This window comes from Talpa occidentalis, unplaced genomic scaffold (assembly GCF_014898055.3).
Source record: "Talpa occidentalis isolate TD23 unplaced genomic scaffold, MPIMG_talOcc4v2.1 talOcc4.3, whole genome shotgun sequence".
Classification (NCBI taxonomy): Eukaryota; Metazoa; Chordata; class Mammalia; order Eulipotyphla; family Talpidae; genus Talpa; species Talpa occidentalis.
Genome location: NW_023603184.1, coordinates 68,132,358 through 68,153,896, shown reverse-complemented (window position 1 = coordinate 68,153,896; position 21,539 = coordinate 68,132,358). Strand labels below are relative to the sequence as shown.

The window sequence follows — 21,539 nt, the reverse complement described above, 5'->3', positions numbered from 1 at the left end:
AGGTCTCCATCCTGCTTCCTTCCTTCCTCAGTCTCCTCTGCATCCTCTTCTCTTCCTGCTCAGCTCCACCCTCCCTTGGGTGGGCAGGGAACCTGGAACCTCCCCCTTTCCTGGGGACCACCCTGTTACAAATAGACAAACTGGAAAGGAGGCGCCACAAGACCAGAAACCTGGCTCAAACAATGCCACGAGCTAGAGGTGGGGGTGGAAGGGATTAACATAGCCATTAACCCAACTGTAGGAACTAATGCTTAGATCACAAAGCATAAAATGCAATCAGGTATGGGACTGCTACTGCTGTAGATGGTGTCAGGAGCACAAACCCCAAAGATAAAGATATGGAGATTGAGCTCATTGTAGAATCACCGGTTCCTTTCTAATTCTAATCCAAAATAGTTATCCAAGATAGTTATCCAAAATCAGCAACTAACCCACCACTCACAAGGAGTGAGCCCCTCCCAAAGAAAAGGAGTCTATGTCAGTGGCATCTCCGCACTGACATGGGGCAGCAGTCCTTCTGCCCACCTGTGATTACGCAGGTGCTTTCTTTCATCAACTCCCTCTGCAGGGCAGCAGCTTCCTGCCTGCCCATGACCTGTACCATGCTGGGACTACTCTTCACTGATCTCCCTCAGCAAAAGCAGCTCCCCTCAAGGCCACCCACCTGCAACCATGCAGGCCTCTCTCAGCAAACGTGTCCTTTTCGGGGCAGCTCTTCCCGTCTGCTTGTATCTATGCAAGTGTCTTATTCTTTTGTCCCTTTTCTAAAAAACCTGCTCTTTAAATATAACTAATGGCTCTGCTCTTGGAGAAACTGGCCTGGGAAACTCGCTGCATGCTGCTGAAAGGGGAGTTCTAGCGAAACTGTAACAGGGTGGTCTCCAAGAAATAGGGAGGTTCCAGGTTTCCTGCCCCACAAGGGAGGGTGTAACTGAGCAAGGAGAACAAGAAACTGCAGAGGAGACTGAGGAAGGATGGAGCCAGAAGGAGACCTGGAGGAAGCATATGGAGCAGAGAAACAGGTAAAGAAACTGCGCTTGCCTTTTGGTCGTGGACTGGGTGACACAGATGTGGGTGAAAGACCCGGGGGGAGGTGACAACGGTGGCTTTTGTCTTGATTTTGATTTTGCTCTTTTCCTTCCAGACTTGTTTGATTGTTTCTGATCCTTTTCTGTGGGTCCCCACTGGAAGGTGCTTTAGACTTGTGGGTGGACTTTTACCCACGAGGGGACGGGTAACTTCGGGTGCAGATTTAGAAACTATATTCCTTGCCTTTCCTGTATCATTTACTAATTGTAGCAAAGTTCCTTTTCATTAAAGTCTCATATGTTTTGTGTTAATGTGGCAGATGACAAAACCTATTTAGAGCAGGCAGGTTTGCGGGGTCTGGGGTGGCCCTCTCCATGCCCTGTAACAAAACCTTTACCAGAGTGAATCCAAGGACCCCACTCTCTAAACCAATTAACTCCAAAAGCTATATCACCTCCATCCATTCCCTGGAGACATCTGGAAGTATTTTTGGTTGTCACCAATAGAGGTGAAGATACTGCTGGCATCTAGTGGATGGAAGCTGGGGATACTGCTAAATATTCTATAACACCCAGGACAATCACCCAGCCAAAACTTTCAATAATGTGGAGGTTGAGAAACTCTACATAGAAGAAAACACAAGTTTCAGAACAGGATAATTTTGTCTTTTTCTGTATGGATTCTCATAAGTAATTTATTTAGTATGAGCCTAATTGTTCTAATGAGGTAACTTATGACAGTACTGTTTTATTTATAGAGGTTGTTGTGAGGGTTAATGAAACTTTATCTGTGTGAGCACTTATCACAGTGCCTGGTAAGTAAAAGTCAAGTAGAAAATATTACATGTACATTTCCCAGTTCTCCCTTTATCACATTATGCATTTCTCAAACACACTTTTCTGACAATTTTTGGTTACCACCCATTTCCCACTGTTTGGGAACTGAGGTTAGCCACAGAAGTCTTGGGTAGGGGAAATGAAGACAGAAGCTGCAGCATCACCAGGATTAGTATTTTAACCTCAGGCAAAGCAACTTACTCTCTCCTTATTTTACTTTTTTTAAATGTTGAAAGGACAAAAATACATTTTTCCTCACCTGTCTCAGGAATGAAAATAAATAAGTTAATAGGGAAAGCAGTGGCTTGCCCAGAAGAAGTGATCAATAAAATATTTTTACTTCAACAAGTGAAAGCACTTTCAGAAGTTATGAGCATTATTTAAATTGAGGGATTTAAGTGGCTGTTAAAATTTACTTCACTATAATTTATTTACCCAGTCTTTTGTTGGTAAGGGTGTGCTTTAATTTTTTTAAAGTTATATTTTAAATATAAAAGTAATTACAGAATTAAAAAAATGTATAGATGACTCAAATCCAGAGTACATATTCCTTACATGTCTATATCCATTTCTACTCTAGATATTTCATTTCTTTTCATAGTTTCTGAGTTTTATTTCTTTGATATATTTAAAATAAATCTTTTTATTTTTTCATGGTTTACTAATTTTAAAGTTATTATTTGATTCTACTTTTCAGAAGATTAATCATATAGTGATTTGCCCAACCTTGTATGTTCTCTTGACTTTCCTAAAGTTTGTTTGTGTTATCTTTAAAAGTGAAATCCTATACATTTCACAATTGATATGAAGCTAGTTTTCCAATTTTACTATGAATCTGTTAGCACATGACCAAGGGGAATCCCTGGGGCCCCCAAACTTGCATGTTCTAAAGGGGTCTGGACATTCCTAAGCACAGATACAAAGAAGAATCTTAGGCTATCCTTTGACATAGGACATAGGAATTAATGTCCATGAAAGAGGGGAGAAAGGACAGTGGTTTCTCAATAAAACACCCATCCCCTTGTGGGTAAATGCCTAGCCAAATAGGGTTGGCCCAAATCATGGTCATTGAGACCCCAAAGCTTGCCACAAGTCTAAGACACCTTCTGGCAGGGAACAATAAGAAAGGGACAAAAGGGCCAAGCAATTCTGGGATGAAAGGAGGAAAATCAAAGTGCAATTTGAGATAATGACTCTAGAGTCTCACCCACATGTCTCTCCTAAGTGTCTCCACACATCTCTCTTTCACATGTCTCCTCCAAGGCCCGACGTTGCCAGTGCAAGTCCAAAGGCAAGAAGCAAGTGCCCTTCTTAGCCAGTTTTCTCTCTCATTTCTCTTCTAAGTGCCTCCTCCAGAGCCCACCTGCCTTCCATGTTGTATAGCTGCACATGGCCACTGAGTCCTGACCCTCGTTAAGTGGTGTTGGGGAACATGACATCTCCTCCTTTTATGGAGAAGCCCGTTACAGGTCGAGCCAAAGTATAAGAACAATAAAAGCATTATTTTTAGTTTTAAGATCACGGTAATATTTATAGTATTTAGCCATTTATCCTAAACACTGAATTTAAAACTGTAGTGAAAGAAATACAACCCTGGGCCTCCCCAGTGGCGCAGCGGGTTGAGTGCAGCTCTGTGAAGCTTGCCCGCAGCCTCTGTAGCTCGGTTCCATTCCCAGCCGGCCAAGGAGCAACCCACATGGCACAGCAGACCTCTCCTGTCTCGCCCACTGTTTTGCTCACAGCTTCGTCTCTGGTGAATTCTCTCACCTCCGGAGCCTCTGGCCTGTACCCCAGTTTTTGTATAAATAAATAAATATTTAAAAAAAGAAATACAATCCTATGATAATTAAATTCTATTTTAAGCATCTACATCTAGTGACATTTCCTTTTATTTGAGTATGCTTTTTTTCCATTTTGTATAAATCATCAAATGGCTACTCTTTCATAATTACCTTGTCATTTTCTTTCTGGAATGTTTTGTAACAATTTTTCTCTGTAGAATCTTATTGCAGGTTGGTTTCCCCAGGTAGGTATCTGACTCTGAGATGGAGATTTGTTTTTAGGGAGTGAATTGGGATCTACATGCTCTTAAGGATCATCCTGGCCTGGGAAAAGGGGAAAAGGGATGATCAATAAAAGAAAAAGCCGGACCATGAAGTAGCCATAACAAAACTGTTAATTGGTTCCATGAGCATCTCTTGAACTGGAATGTCCCTTCAGAATTGTCCGAAGTTAGGGGCATCCCTGGTGGCCTACGGGTTAAGTCTTAGCACTATCACCACTATGGCTTGAGTTCCACCCCAGGCCAGGGAGCTAACCCACATGGTACAGGCACCGCTCCTGTCTTGCCCATTGCTCCCCTCAGCAGTGTATTTCCCATTCCCAGTAGATATTCCCATTCTGTTCTCCACTCTCTCTGGTGAATCCTCTCACCCCCTGCACCTCTGACCTACACCCTAGTTCTACACAAAATAAATAAATAAATAAATAAATAAATAAATAAATAAATCTTTAAAAAAAAAACCAGAATTTCCCCATCTTGGGAGAAGGGAGTAATCATTGAGTGTGGGTTACACCCAGAAAGGTCATGATGTCAAGCAGAGTTTATCCCATCTGCAGGACAATATTGTGGTGATGATTGGAGAGAAAATCAGTTGCAGACTGTCAATCACCAGCCCCCCCTGCAGTTGGGGGAATGTGTGCTTCATTCCTGAAAGAAGTTGATGGCTAGGGTAAGAATCTGGGTCACACACTACAGGACCTAAGACTGTTGTCCCCAATGAGTCATTTTTCCATATGATGTCCTTAAATATTTTAAATACTGGATTTGGTATATATTTTTTTCTTTTTGCTCACTGATACTTCGACTCAATAGATATAGTGACTATAATAAAAGTTTGAATGATAGTTAAGCAAAGGGTTTATTAGATAATCTAAGTAAAGATTAGAACCTGGAAACAGATTTTACTCTGAGAGCTACTGCAACAATCTTCAGGTTTATATACCTTGATACAGAGTATCCTTCAGTAGGAACAGTGAAAACAGGAACAGTGAATCAGCAGCATCAGAAATGTAATTATTCTTGACAGGATTCTGGTTGTTGGCTTTAGATTTAGATCTTTCTATTGCCTATGCTGTCTTGACTTAAGGAAATGTTGATGCTGTCTAGAAGCAGAGGAGGGCAAGTGCAGGGGTTTAATCATTTTGCTGACTTTTAAAGAGTGCACTGTGAAGATCCAGGAGCTGCTGTTTAAATTTTCTTTAGCTGGCTCCTTTGTCTCTAGTGGGGTGTGAAAGGTTGGTTTCCCCATACACAACAGATTCCTTTGTCATTGCTACACAGAACAGGATAGGTCTGCTCTGATTTCAAGTTTGTGTAGATGACTGTGTTTTCTTGCCTTCTGCAACAGGGTCCCAGAATTTTCACAATATGTCCACAGGTATTTTTTTCCTCATGTTGTTTTGTTAGCACACAGTGTTGTGACAAGAAGATGTCAATCAGATTCCTACTATGTGTTTATTCTCTCTGTAGAAGATTGTGGAATTTTTCTTTGTCTGTTAAGTTTTGAAACTTTACAGGACTTGACTCTTCTTAACTGATATATATTCAGCATCTGTGTCTTTAATAGGAAGACGTGTCTTTCTTTAGCTGAAGGTAATTTTTAATTTCTTTTTTCATTGTCTCTTCCTTCATGCTCAGTTCTTTTCAGCTGATATTCTTAATTCTATCAGTTGTGGAATCCTGAATCTTACCTTTATCAAAAAGTATTATGAGGTTATTATCCTTCCCTTTGTGTTTTGCTTTTATTGTCTTCTGGGTATTTTCTTAATTTTAATATTTCAGATCATCAGCTAGAACCTTAGTTTTGTTCATTTTAGTTTTCACTTCCATATGCTGACTTTTACAAATTTCAAGGTACTTTCATTTTCTTTCAGTCCTCATCTTTGTGACTGCAACTCTTCTCTTATAAACACACTAAGTGTTTATTTTCATCTGACTACACTAAATCTGTTTTGTAATGCCCTTTTCTTCTCTGTTATTTCTGTTTATGCCTAGTTAGCTGTACGTTTACATGACCTGATATTTAATATTTTGGTCACCTGCTTGGTATTTCATTATTTCATGGAAAAATAGTTTGATTGGAGTATGTTGTTTTCATAGGTTTCTCCTGTAGATAATCCCCTAAGTAAGCAAGTTATGTATGTATAGTGGGTGTATCACTGTGGGCTGTGCTTTCTAAAGATATACATATATGTGTATTTATAGAGTTTGCATCTGATATGCGTTGATGGATTTTATATATGCTATATTTTGTTGTATTATGTAAATTCACATGTGCTCCATGTCATGTCATGTACAATACACATGTGATTTATGTATGCACATGCATGTGCATATGTGTGTGCTTGTGTGCATGTGTGTGTTATCTATATAAATATAATGTGTTTTTTTTTTAAATCTGTATGTCCTGAATAATTTTTTGCCACCAAATGTCTTCTTTTTAAACTCAAATTCTCATTCTATTGAATATTTTCATGGTATAATTTTGGTCATGTTTTTTTCCTCTTTAATTTCCATAAACATACTATATAGCTTTTCTTGCTCAATCACATTTCATACTCTGCCCCCAAGGAAGATTCTTCTATTCAGATTAATTCAGATTAGTCAGCAAACAAGAATTCGGTCATGCTCACTAATTTTGAGTGTTCATTTAATTATATTCATCTATCTTATCCATTTCTTTTCTTGTCTTTTCTCAGTCTCCTTAGTGCTTTTATATAAGGGGCAGATCTCATCAAGGGCTGGGTCTCCAGAAGTGGCTATCTCATGCTTCGTAGTATCTCTACTTCCTCTACCTATGTGACAAGCCTGAGAATAATAAATTCATGAGATAATGATTTTTGGATAACATAAAATTTCCTACACAGACTTTACCAAAGCTATGTATTCAGCAGCCCTTAATAATGTGTTTTGTTTCTTATTTAACTATTATTCCTTTTGTGTACCACCTTACTGAAAATACCCACAAAGGAGGATACAATAGGAAAGCATTTTATCTAATAAAACCCACACCCTAATTCCTAATAGTACACAATTGTATGTTCTACCATGTCTACATGAATTAATGTTATAAATATTCATGAATAATAAAACACATTTGTCAATTAGTATCCATATATTTTTTTTTCTCAAAGGAATAATTTAATCACAATCTGTCTGTTGTACTCTTTATGTGCCACAGACCCCCCCCCCCCTCCAGCCACCACCACATTCACTCTCTAGCCCACTCAGGACAGTTTGTTTTAATTGGAACTCCATTTATTTCATTTCAACTAGGAAAAAATAAAAGCATACTTCAATACAAGTGAATACATTTTTATACTGATAACATTGAGAAAATTCTAATTTAAATAATGTAATTTCCTTCCCAAGCATTTTGCATTTTACCTAATATTAATAACTAATACTGGAATCAGTAAAAATTACTTTAGATGTAACTCTTTTCTGATAATAATGTACCAATGTGGTTCTATTATGAGATTTAGAAGTTCAGCGTTAACACACTGGCATAGATTAATTCCTTGGTTTATCTAAAAAACTGCACACAGAGGAAGTGGACATAAATGGCTGGTTTAGAATGAAAAGATCCAAAACATTCCATTATTGTCAAGTCTTACTAATGTGCACTTTAGAAGAGGTGAGCACATATGGTAGTTTACTGATTTAGCACTTAAGAAGGTACAGGTATGATTGTCTATGTGTGTAGGGGTGTGTGTGTGTGTGTGTTTGCACACACATGCTTGTGCACACTGAGTTGTTGGAGGACGTATACAGGAAATGTTATAGAAAACTGCTCCTTCTTCAGTTTTACCAAGAATTATTGTTGTCCCTCAGTGTCACTGTGTCTAGAGTTAGTGGAACTGTAGAGCAATTTTTGAGTAAATGACAGACCTCTGTGAAAAGGGTAAATGACTTAAAGGCAGAAAGGTGTGAAAAGGCTTGCCTGGGCTTCATCGTCTGTCACTCTGTTGCTGAGGCAACCCTCACTAGCATGAAAATAAGATCCATGGTTACCTTTATGGTTGTGTTGAGTTGTTGGGAAAAAATAGAAAAGGATTTGGATCATCCATTCTCAGGAGACCCATTTAAATCATTGAAGCTTAATGTCATTTGTCTGTATCTCTTTCGACTGTGCATTCCACATACCAATTTGTTCAAATGGTGGATACATACGCCAAATCTAATTATCCCTTATCTCACAAAGTCATTAATCATCCCTATCCATTACTCATTGACTACCAATAGCTATCCCATTCTTTAATACATGAAACTTCAATATGCTTTAAAATGCCATGTTTATAAGTGGCATTTATCCCTGAAATGTACAGCATAGCTTTTCTTAGATGAAATATTCTTGGCAAGAAAACTAATGGTATTTTATGTTGTTCTCATAATCTATAAAAATAATAAAATAAAAACAGTATCTAGAGACACTTGTGAAGATGATAATTATATATTATGATTTTAATTAGCACAGAGGAGTGGAAATGTTTTGCAGTATCAAGAAAAGGAATCAAAAGTGATCAAAAGCATTTGGGGGGAGAGATGGTATGAGGTGTATATTTGCCTAGATGAAAGACAAAAATAATGTGAAGGGGTGGTAACAATAATATTCTCTAGCATTTAGCATCATTAACAACATTGGTCTACATAATTCGTATTGGCCCATCTGTATTTTGGCCTTGCATTTCCCCCCAAATTGTTTAAGTGGATCGGAAAAGATATAAACAGTGATCACTTTCAAACCCCATTTTAACTTCAAAGACATGTAGAAAGTCGATGACACAGAAAATATTTCACCTGAAATATTTCATAACTGAAATTCCAGGCTATTTCATCCATGGATATTGTGATATTGTGTGCTTGGTTCCACCACAATAAAGTGAATGTTGCAATAAAGAAGTCACTTGAATTTTTTGGTTTCCTAGTGTGTATAAAAGTTATGTTTAAACTATACTGTAGTCTATTAACTGTGCAATATCATGAGTCTAAAAAGCATGTGCTACCTCAATTTAAAAATACTTTACTGCTAAATATTGCTAACTGTTATCTGAACTTTCAGTGAGTCATAATCATTTTGCTGGTAGACAGTCTTGCCTTGATGTTTATGTTTTCTGACTGGTCAGTTGATGGTTTCTGAAGGTTGGAATAGCTGTGACAAATTTACAAAACAAGACAATGAAGTTTGCCACTTCAGTTGACTTTTTCTTTCATGAGAGATTTCTCTATAGCATGTGATATTTAGTAGCATTTTACCACAGTACAACTTCTTTCAAAATTGGAGTCATTTCTCTCAAATCCTGCCACTGTTTTATCAACTAAGCTTATGTAATAAATTAATTCCTTTATTGTCATTTGAACAATGTTTGCAGCATCTTCATGATTAGTAGATTACATTTCAATAAACTACTTTGGGCTGTCATATTTTTATCTCTGCCATGAATCACAAATGTTCTTTTTGTGTGTGGTGGGTGGGAATTTAATTATTTCTTTTTATTGAGGTAGCATTGGTTTCCAACACTGTATATGGTTTACAGGCATAGGATCACAACCATTAGATATATGTTATTGCACCACACCCACCACCAACACACCCATTGACTTCTACCATAGTCCACTGTACCCCCTCCCATTTTGTTTGTCCTTTCCTCCTCCATCCCCCTCAGGTAGCCTCGATTCTGCAAGTCAGATTCCTTGGGTAAGCTATCAGTTTGGTTTTATCTGACCCTTTGTTTTGTTTCTCTGTATTTCACATGAAACTTAAGCCATCCAGTATTTGTCTTTCTTCTTCTGACTTATTTGATTTAGTATAATCCCTTTCAGTCCCATCCATGTTATTGCACATGGGAAGAACTTATATATTTTTCTTTCTGAGTAGTATGCTATTGTGTATAATACCACATCTTCCTAATCCATTCATCTGTCTTTAGTAACTTAGGCTGTATCCATGACTTGGTTATTATAAATAGTGTTACAATGAGCATCCCTTTGAATTGGTGTCTGCATTCTTTGGGTAGATACCTAGGAGTTCTTAATGGTTCTAGAGTGGTAAGATCTTTCCAGAAGATTTCAATTTACTTTGCCAGGATACATCAGAGTAATCACTTTCTATTTTCAATATAGCCTTATACTTATTATTTTTCTTAAATAATGAATTGATATTCAGAATTGCTGCTTGCTCCCTTGTCTATAGGTTGAATACTGAGCTAATAGGCATGAAAACAAATTTCATTTCATTTCATACATCTCCATCAGAGCTCTTTGGTGATCAGGTGCATTTTCAAATATTTTATTTTATTTTTTTAATTTTTTTTTTTACAATTTTCTTTTTAGAGGCATGTTTTTTTTTTTAATTTATTTATTTGTTTGTTTGTTTGTTTGTTTTGTTTATACATGCACTGGGTACAGTCAGAAGCGCGGGAGGGTGAGAGAATTCAACAGAGCCAGAGCGAGGAGCAGAGCAGGCAGAAGGACCGAAGTACATTGCTGAGGGGAGCAGCGGGCGGCAGGAGAGGTCTGCGCGCCATGTGGGATCCTCCTCCAGTGGCAGGGGAGCAGCCAGGGATCCAACCAGCGCCGCAGAGGCCGCGGGCAGCTTCGCAACCCAACGCTCAACCGCTGCACCACCAGGGAGGCCCCATTTTCAAATATTTTAAATGGAGTCTTTTTCTCTGTAATATAATATATTTTCTAAAGATTTATTTATTTACATATACAAGAACTGGGGTGCAGGCCAAAGGTACAGGGGGTGAGAGGATTCACCAGAGACAGAGCAGGGAACAGAACAGGCACACTGACTGAAATACACTGCTGAGGGGAGCAGCAGGTGTGACAGGAGAGGTCTGCTGCACCATGTGGGTAGCTCCCTTGCCTGCCGGGGATCAAACTTGTGCTGCAGAGGCTGTGGATAGCTTCACAGTGCTGTGCTAACCCCTTGCACCACCAGGGAGGCTTTGTAATGTATTATTTTAAATGAAGTCTTTTTGTCTCATTAGTAGGTCTCAATAATGGGCTTAAAATATTCAGTAAATTGAATGTGTTGTCATTTGAGTTTTGTTGTTCATTTATAAAGTACAAGGTGAGTAGATCTTGAATAATTCTTATAGGCCCTAGGATTTTTGGAATTGTAAATAAGCATTGGCTTCAAGTTACTACCTCCACTAGGCCCCAACAAGAGTGTCAGCCTGTTGCTTGAATATTTTTAAGTCAAACATTGACTTTTCCTCTCCTTCTTTAAAAGTCCTAGTGACAACTTTGGATAGAAGGCTGTTTGATCTACATGTGAAACCTATCATCATCAGTTATCTTATTTTCATCTTCTAGATAACTTGCTACAACTTTTGTTCAGCACTTAACTCCTTCACCATGCACTTTTAGAATATGGAAATAGTTTCTTTATTTAAACCTCATGACCTAGTCTCTGCTACTTTCAAACTCTTCTCCTGAAGCTTCCTTACTTCTATCTCAACCTTCATATAATTGAAGAGAGTTGGGGCCATGCTCTAAATTAGGCTTTGACTTAAGTGAATATTGTGGCTTCCTTTGAACTTCTATCCAGTCTACTTAAACTTTCTGTATATCAGCAACAATGCTATTTCATTTTTTTATCATTTGTGTGTTCACTTGAACTACACTTTTAATTTGCTTCAAGAACCCTTCCTTTGCATTTATAATCTGTATAATTTTGGTGTAAGGTGCCTAGCTTTTGATCTAGCTCAGCTCTTGACATGACTTCCTCATTAAGCTTTAATCAATTCTAGCATTCAATTTAGAATGAGAGACATGTAGCTCTTCATTTCACTTGTGTTCTGAAAGCCACTTCAGGGTTAAAAATTCACCTAATGTCAATATTGTGTGTCAGTATTTGGTAGACCCAAGAAGAGAGAAAGAAAATGATAAACAGAATATACACATTTCATCAACAAAGTTTGTGTTCATGTGGGTGCAGTTCATGATGCCCCAAAACAATTACAATAGAAACATAAAAGTTCCCTGAATACAGATCACTGTAACAGATATAATAATAATGAGCAAATTTGAAATATTTTGAGAATTAACAAAATGTGACACAGGCACATGAAATGAACACATGCTGTTAGAAAACAAAATGGTGCTAATTGGCTTGCTCAATGTAAGGTTGCCACAAACCTTCAATTTGTGAAAAACACAGTATTTGTGAAGTGCAATAAAGTAAACATAAATTGAGGTGTGCCTACAGCTTATTTTTTAGTGCCTCCTGCATAACCAGTTACTATACATTATGTTATTACATACTAGTTTTACTTTGTAAAGGCTACTTATCTATATTTGCATCTATAACATCTGTCTATCAATGAGGAAATCAAAACTCATTAGAGTTGAGTATCCTGCCACAACTTCCTACATAACAAATGGACCTGCCAATATTTAATACTGGTCTGACATTTAAATTACAGTGTGAATGTTTCCACTCTACTTTTTGTTAGTTTTATATACTGTTGAACAAGTGGGAGGAAATTTTTCATTTTTATTAATAAAAGGAATGTTAAATTAATGTAAAATGTTAAAGATTCCATAGAGAACACTTAATACAATTCCCTCATTTTAAAGGTGAGAAAATGGGTCCAGAGAAGGTTACTGTTTTGCACATAAATATAATTAATTAAAGTTGAGGTCAAACATGTTTCCTAACTTTTAATCTAATTAATGTTTCCTACAATACTACATTGTCTTCTTAAGCTGCTTACAATTATAATATTATATCAAAATTTTATTCTTCTTCTAGTTAAAATATATACATATTGTAGCAGTAAGTTGAAAATCTCCATCATCTATAAATCCTTATCAAATTTCCAATGCATAAATCCTTACAAAAATTCCAATTGTTTCCAATGGAAACAATATATCACATACATGGTGAGAACCTAGAGGAAATGGATAAATTACTTGAATTATACAACCTACCAAGACTGAGTCAGGAAGAAACAGAAAATCTGCACAGATATATTACAACTAAAGAAATTAAGACAGTAATGAAAAACCTCCCTGAAAATGAAAGTTTAGGACCAGAAAACTTCTTTGATGAATTCTACCAAACATCTCAATAGATGCAGATAAAGCACTTGATAAAATTCACCATGTATTTATGGTTTTAAAAGTTTGAATAAAATGGGTATAGAAGGAACATATGTGACGACAATAACACATATATGACAAACCAATAGCTAATATACCCAATGTGAAAAACCAAAGCTTTCTCTCTAAGAACAAGAATAAAACACTGTTGACCACTCTCACCACTATTATTTAACATACTATTAGATATCCTCTCTAGAGCAATTAGGCAAGAAAAGTGAACAATAAATATGCAGCTTGGAAAGGAAGAAGTAAAAATCTCACTATATGTAGATGAACACACTATCACATAAAAAACTCCAAAAAATATTAGAAATAAAAATATTTGCGGTAAAGCTGCAGGCTATAAAATCAATATCCAAAATTTGTTGTTTCTATTCACAAATGATGAGCTAGCAGAAAAAAAGGGAAGGAAAATTACAGAAGTAGGAAATTCACTGCCTGTTACCAAGGAAGTAGAAAGTCCAAACAGCAGTTTTACCAGCCAGCTGTCCCTTTTCTGAACCCATTCTCAACCAATGGGTTCAATATTTTAACATGGATTTCCTGAAAATAACTGCTAGTGTTTATATTTCAGCATGTGTCCATATTTTTTCAATGTTTGTAGTTCTAACTTGTGCATAGAATCCTGAAAAGCTTTTGTAGACTGAGCATATGATCACGGGGATGACAAAGAGGACCGGTCTGAACTTTTTAGAAAATATTTGTGGAGGCATAAACATAAATGTGTAACATTAGAGCTTGAAAGCTAAAAAATGAACTTAAATGCCCTCTTTTACTTTTAGTCCTCTCCTAGATATATTGATCACCTCAAATGCCTTTAGAATAATTATCTTGGGGAAGGGAAAAAGAACAATGAGAAGAAAGGAAACACTGGAATATTAAGTAAAACTGGATTTCTAAATGCAAACATCCTCTAGGGTAGCTTTTCTGGGGTGCTTTTGTATAGCAACTTATCCTTAGCAAAAGTTTTCTTCAGTGGGCCTCCCTGGTGGCGCAAGGGGTTAAGACACAACCTATGAAGCTACCCACATGGCACAGCAGACAACTCCTGACTCGCCCACTTCTCCCCTTAGCAGTGTATATCAGTCAGTCTGCCTGTTCTGTTCCCCACTCTGTCTCTGGTGAATCCTCTCATCCCCCAAATCTCTGGCCTGTACCCCAGTTCTTGTATGCATAAATAATAAATATTTTTTAAAAAAGTTTCTTCACCTAAACCTGTGACTTCTTTGGGGTAAGTTCCAATATTGGTGAAAAAAAAAAAAAGTGCTCAATCAAATCAGTGTTTGGTGATTGCTTGATTGATAGTTGATCACCTATACTATTGACCTAGTTGCTCAAACCCTAAAACTAAATGTGCACTCTTTTTCCTTTTCTCTCCCTCACCTCATTAATATTTCTTGATTATGTCCACTTCATTCCAGTCTATTAATATCACAATGGTCTGAATCAACACCATCTACTCCTTCACACAAATCTTTTTTTTTTTTTTTTAAGATTTATTTATTTATACAAGAACCAGGGTACAGGCCAGATGCACCGGAGGATGAGAGGATTCACCAGAGACAGAGTGGGGAACAGAACAGGCAGACTGACTGAAATACACTGCTGAGGGGAGCAGCAGGCAAGACAGGAGAGGTCTGCTTCGCCATGTGGGATTCTCGGTGGTTGGCTGGGATCAAACCCTCACTGCAGAGGCTGCGGACAGCTTCACAGTGAGGCACTCAACCGCCTGCACCACCAGGGAGGCCCCACACAAATCTTTATGCCTTTCTACCATCAAAAAAGTAGAGAAATTTAACTTTGCCAGTTTTTTTTTTTTAAAGATTTATTTATTGATTGATTGATACATACATACATACAAGCACTGGGTACAGTCAGAAGCGCGGGATGGTGAGAGAATTCACCAGAGCCAGAGCGGGGAGCAGAGCAGGCAGAAGGACCGAAGTACACTGCTGAGGGGAGCAGCGGGCGGCAGGAGAGGTCTGCGCGCCATGTGGGACCCTCCTCCGGTGGCCGGGGAGCAGCCGGGGATCGAACTGGCGCTGCAGGGGCTGGGGGCAGCTTCGCAACCCAGTGCTCAACCACTGCGCCACAAGGGAGGCCCCAACTTTGCCAGTTTTAAAATCAGGGTGCTCATGACTTTTTTAGCTTTGTGACGTTGAACAAATTGTTTAAATTTTGTTTTTTATAAAATGGAAATAATGAATTCACCTAATTTAGTTGTTATGAAAATTGCTGTGTTTATAAATTTGACACTCCTAAAAAGATCTGTTATATATGAGACCTTCAATGGATATTGATCAGTAGTATTGCAACCAATAGACTCGGTGACACATAAAAAGAATATCAGATCTCCTCTTTTCTAGTTTAAAACCATTCAATGACTTATTATTTTTAGAATATATTCCAAAATTCTTAGTATATTTTCAAATTAGCTTGCTTGATTGACACCTTTCCAGCCACATTTGCCAATCATTACCTGATCTGTAGCACTACTGTTTTATTTTATTTTTTTTAAGATTTATTTATGCATACAAGAGTTGAGGTATAGGACAGAGGTGCAGTTGGTGAGAGGATTCATCAGAGACAGAATGGGGAACAGAACAGGCAGACTGACTGAAATACACTGCTGAGGGGAGCAGCGGGCAAGGTAGGAGAGGTCTGCTGTGCCATATGGGTCATCTCCCTGGCTAGGGATCAAACTCGTTCTGCACTGGTTGCCAATAGCTTCATAATGCTGCATCTTAGCCCCTTGCCCCACCAGGGAGGCCCAGCAGTACTACTGTTTTAACTCAAGTTACTTAGAGACACAGAATTCACCTGGGTCTAAGTGTCAACATGGGCAGCTTCCTTCCACCCTCCTTGGGCTGGACCATCTCTTTGCTTAGATCTGATATTCTTTCAGAACGCATCTGAAGGAGAATTTCCTTGGTGACATTTATTATGTGACCACTGAAGACTATTCTACCAGTTTTGGGGGCAGTTTCATAATGCTAGCATTATTATTAATTAATAACTCATATAATTAAATTTCTTTGTTACTTTCTAGCATGTAAATTTTATGACATTAAGTTTGTACCAAAACAGGTTGTCTTTATTAGCTATTGTGTTACCAGTATTTAAAATAGTGCCTAGCGGGGCCTCCCCAGTGGCGCAGCGGTTGAGCGCTGGGTTGCGAAGCTGCCCGCAGCCTCTGCAGCGCCGGTTCGATCCCCGGCTGCTCCCCGGCCACCAGAGGAGGGTCCCACATGGCGCGCAGACCTCTCCTGCCGCCCGCTGCTCCCCTCAGCAGTGTACTTCGGTCCTTCTGCCTGCTCTGCTCCCCGCTCTGGCTCTGGTGGATTCTCTCACCCTCCCGCGTTTCTGACTGTACCCAGTGCTTGTATAAATAAACAAAAATAAATCTTAAAAAAAAAAAAAAATAAAATAAAATAGTGCCTAGCATCTAACTGGTGTTTAATAAATCCTTACTAAATCAATCAATTATTCAATATGATTTTGACTTTTTTAGGGACTTCAGCTTGGATCTATTTAATCAGGCAGAGAGCCAAGGACACATACTGATAACAAATCCTAATGCCTACATTTACTGACAAAACCCACCTACATCAGGTGACATTATGAAAACACTTTTTTACCTTTTTTCCTGCTAAAATTCCAAGTATTTCCCTATTTACTAGCACTATGAAAGGCATCCTAATCATTGACCTAGGTATTGGTGGAGACCAGTTGACCATTTCATAAAGTTGCTAAGAGTATCGATTCCAAGATCCACAATTCAAATGGTAGAAATAATGAGATCAGTAAAGTACTAGGATTTAAAAAAAAAATTGGTGGGTCTCCCCAGTGGCGCAGCAGGTTAAGCGCAGAGCTGTGAAGCTGTCCACGGCCTCTGCAGTGCGGGTTCGATTCCCGGCAGGCCAGGGAGATTCTCATATGGTACAGCAGACCTCTCCTATTGCGCCTGCTGCTCCCCTCAGCAGTGCTTTCAGTGAGTCTGCCTGATCTGCTCTCTGCTCTGTCTCTGGTGAATCCTCTCACCCTCCCGCACCTCTGGCCTGTACCCTGGGCATATAAACTTGATAGACATTGTTAAAGATTTTTCAACCGATTCCAAACAGAAAATGACCAAATAAAGGACATAAAGATGGATCTTGGCAGTTGCCTTAAAACTGGAACCGATCTTATTCCTGCCAATGTGGGGAAAAATATGACATTTCTTATTCAAAGAAAGCCTAAATATATGAAATACAAACTGAAAAATCAGAAGTCAATATAAGATTTTATTTTATTTTTTTAAGATTTATTTGTTTTAGTATACAAGAGCAGAGATGCAGGGGGTGAGAGGATTCATCAGAGACAGAGTAGGGAACAGAACAGGTAGAGCTACTGAAATACACTGCTGAAGGGAGCAGCGGGCAAGACAGGAGAGGTCTGCTGTGCCCTGTGTGTTGCTCCCTGGCTGGCCGTGAATCAAACTTGTGCTGCAGAGGCTTTGGATTGCCTCTGCATAGTGCAGTGCTTAACCCCTTGCGCCACCAGGGAGGCCCCCAATATAAGATTTTAAAAACATTCTTCTTTATTTTTTCAAATACTGACCACTTAAATGTAAAATATTTATTGATTTTTTTATTTTTTAAATTTATTGACTTTTAAATATTTAAATTACATCTTTAAAAGATCATATTAGTCTAAATAAAAGATACCTTTCTCATGATTCAAACTGTATTGTATTTTCACAATGTCCAAAAACAACATTTTATTGAAAGACTTCATTTGTTGAAATTTTTGTGTTATAAAATTTCGTTCTAGTCTACACTGTACTTATTGAAAAAGGTATATAGCTTATTATACATTTCAAGTTATTTTATGTTTTCTGTGCCTAGGCAATCTTCAATATGCTCTCTTTTTTGTTAATTTGGAGTATTGAATCATATTTCTTTTAAAAAAACATTACTAATGATATAGGTATCACCTGGATGGAAATTTTCAGAGAAATATTTATATGTGAAGTAGTGACAATGCATTATACTACACACACTACACACACACACACTCTGAGAGGTTTTTACACTCAGAGTTCAACTATTCTTTTGTGTTTGTTGTTTAGATGATCTCTCTTCTTGTTCTATTCCATGTATCATAGACATTTATATTCCTCTTTTCGTAATCTAACTTTTCCCTGATTATAGACATTGTGCTAATTACTCACTGTGATTCCAAGGTTCTACACAGACGGCTTTGTTCCCACTTCTGCAAAGGCTCACAGCTGCGTCAATATTCAGCAGGGAGTTCTTGAAAATAACCTAAGTGGCATTTGGGAATAGATGTTCTTCCAGTGGGTAAATACCTATTCAAATCAACAAAATATACATTCAGTAAGCATATTTTTAAATGCTACGGATTTTCCAAATGAATCTTTTTTATAATGAAAGATTCATAATATGCTAATACAAATGTAAACATTGTACTAGGTCATAGTTAGGGATGGAACAGTCTACGTAAGTAAAAATGTCCATTACCCTGGGACTTGAAGATTTTTGGTCAGAGAAGATGTGGGTAGCAGCATTTCCTAATTATCAGGAACCAAGAACTCTTGTTGCTGGTGTTTTGCTTTGTTCTGTAGTGTCTTGACTGAGTTGAATCACCTATTGAATTCTGACTCTATTGTTAAAATAATTAATTCCTATTTTTTAAAGTCAGAAATCACACATGTGCTTAGATGTCTGTCTTTTCTTGAAAACCGTGATGATGTGTACATCCCTGCTTGGCAGTTGTAGCAGCTGTTGAATAGTAGCTGCGTCTACCCACAGAGGGAGGTGGGCTGCCCAATTCAGCACCTTCCTGGTCGGTCTGTGTTTACCTCCCACTCACTGAGACTTAGAGCCAAGTGTGACTTACTTGTTCTTTTCCTAATGCTAGAGCTGAAAAGATAAAATTTTTCTTATACTGGGGCCTCCTTGGTGGTGCAGGGGTTAAAGACAGCACTGTCAGGGTACTGCCAGCCAAGACAGCAGTTTGATCCCTATCTCCTGCCTGCCAAGGAGCAACCCACATGAAACAGCAGACCTCTTCTGTCTCACCTGCTGCTCCCCTCAGCAGTGTATTTCAGGACATCTGTCTGTTCTGCTCCCCACTCTGTCTTTGGTAGGTCCTCTCACTTCCCGTGCCTCTGGCTTACACCCCAGTTCTTGCATACATAAATAAATAAAAATCTTTAAAAAAATTTCTTATACATATATATATATATTTGTTAAGTGTAGTAAAATTAAAAAACAGGCCTAGATGTCTGTATGTTCAAAGAAAAAGTGTGTAGTGCAAGGAGACTGTACATTTCTTTGTGGTGGTGAAAAACACTCTATATATTTAATTTGTAGTGGTGTCTGTATGAGAAACTGCATCTTCAATGTCTCATCCACTCTACTCTGCTGCACATTTATATTAACATACGTACCTCTTAGGAATTCAGGTTATAGCCTCTATCTATGACATTGTGAGCTGACTTTTGTAAAAAGGAGTGTGAACATGTGTACACTTAGGAAAAAATTGGCAAAGGATATTTCCAATGTCAATTGCATTCTGTCTGGTGAGAGGAATTATGAGTGACTTTAACTTTCCTTTCTTCATTTTTCTAATGTAATGGGTTCTTCACCATCAGCTTGTTTTATTTTTAAAATGGAACAATGAATTAAAATAATTGGTTTGGTCAGAATGCTAAAGAAATATTCTCTATTTGTTCTCCTATGGATGCAATTAATGCATACTTCAATCTTCATAGACCCTAACCCAAAATGCAAGGATCTTTATAATCAGCCTTGCCAAATTGATTTTCACTCAATCAAAACCCTCCTCTCCAGGCATATTGATTTTCTCATTGTCGTTTAAACACATCTGAACCCTGAACTGTTTCCTCCTGTACATTTTTATTTATTGTTAACCCTCTCAACTTCTATCCCAACCCAGAATATCTTATTTTGTCAAAATACATCACTCAATAACAATTCAAACCCCTCATTCATGTCTTCCCTAGATTCTTGAGGTGACCACAGGCCTCCTTAATTGCCATTGCATTAAACTGACTAGAGCAAGGAGTTTAATCTTTACAACAATATTCCTTTATTTTTCCTCTGGGGAATGTTAAGTCCTTTAGAAAGCAATAATTTCACCAGTCTTTCAAATAGAAAAAAATTGAATAGTTTAAAAATGAAGCATAGATCTTCAAAAAACTTTGTTTTAATAAAATTAATCAGACTTATTTACTACAGTAAATCTCAATCTTTTAAAATGGACATGTTCTGCTAATATTGAAGAAGAGAAGCTTTAACAATTGATATATTACTCACTTATTAACATCAACCTTTTATTGCCCATATTTCTGTTAGGATTTCACAGAATACTATTCTGCAGAAGATTGTTTGGGTGATGCTAGTTCATAATATAGTTTTATAATTTTATGGTTATAAGTTTTATAAGTAAGTTCATAAGTTTTATCATTTTATAGGTATAGCTTCCAAAGCAGCTAGTCAGTTTCTAAAGACACTGAATTTGTTATTCTAATCTCTTTATACTTCAATGTCCTTGAAGAGCTATGAGCACTTGGCCTGTGCACAACAACCAGAGGAAAGTGAGAACGGCACTAACAACATGCTGGTCTATTGACTGAGAGGATCAGTAGCAAAAGGGGGTGGCCTCAGATTCAGTAAACAGGAGGCAATGCCTAAATGAACACGAGGTCATCTCAGAATGTCTGACATTGTTTCTCTCTTCATGACACATGTACCTTGTGTTTCTTCCTTCTCCTCCAAATGATTTCAAACTCAGACTTCATGTAGCTCTCCACTGTGAAAGAGGCTTAAAGAGATAGGATCACATCAATTCAAAGGGCAGCCTCATTTTTCCCTCTACTATTCACAAATTGATAGGGACTTTTCATCTGTCATGTCTTCTTTTAAAGATAAATGTAGGGAAGGAGGATGATAATGCACTCAATATTTATTCAATTTCGAAATGAATGGCAAGTTGAAAATCTTTCAGAAAGTCTTGATCCAAAGAAATTAAACTAAACTGTCTACCTACCAATTCTAATAGGTTTTGAGCATTGTTTATTTTTTAACTATTTATCTATGAATTAATATTTTGTTTTCTTGTGCATATTAAGATTGCCTTAAGTGCTTAGAGACCACACTTAATGCACCTTGTTCTATCTCTACAAAAGGGAGGTGTATGCATGTAACAGGGTGGTCTCCAGGAAAGGGGGAGGTTCCAGGTTTCCTGCCCCACCCAAGGGAGGGTGGAGCTGAGTAGGGAGGAGAAGAAGCTGCAGAGGAGACTGAGAAAGGAAGGAAGCAGGATGGCGCCAGAAGGAGACCGGGAGGAGGCACGTGGAGCATAGAGACACATGAAGAAACTACAGTTGCCTTTTGGCCATGGACTAGTTGACACAGATGTAGGTGAGCGGTTTTTGTCTTGATTTTCATTTTGCTCTTTTCCTTCCA

At 37.9% G+C, this 21,539-nt stretch overlaps 1 protein-coding gene across 2 annotated transcripts in view; it reads left to right on the top strand.

Annotated features, from left to right (window-relative positions):
* Positions 1-696: 696 nt before the first annotated feature.
* The window catches only part of DPP10 (dipeptidyl peptidase like 10), a 611,591-nt gene continuing 590,748 nt past the window's right edge, over positions 697-21,539 (top strand). The window contains exon 1 of one of the 2 annotated variants that reach the window (XM_054699639.1): positions 697-1,022. In XM_054699639.1, the coding sequence (XP_054555614.1) occupies positions 975-1,022 (48 nt within the window). In that variant the 5' untranslated portion in view covers positions 697-974. Of the gene's footprint in view, positions 1,023-21,473; positions 21,495-21,539 lie in introns of those variants that run through there. The other variant, XM_037523252.2, reaches the window with a different exon arrangement.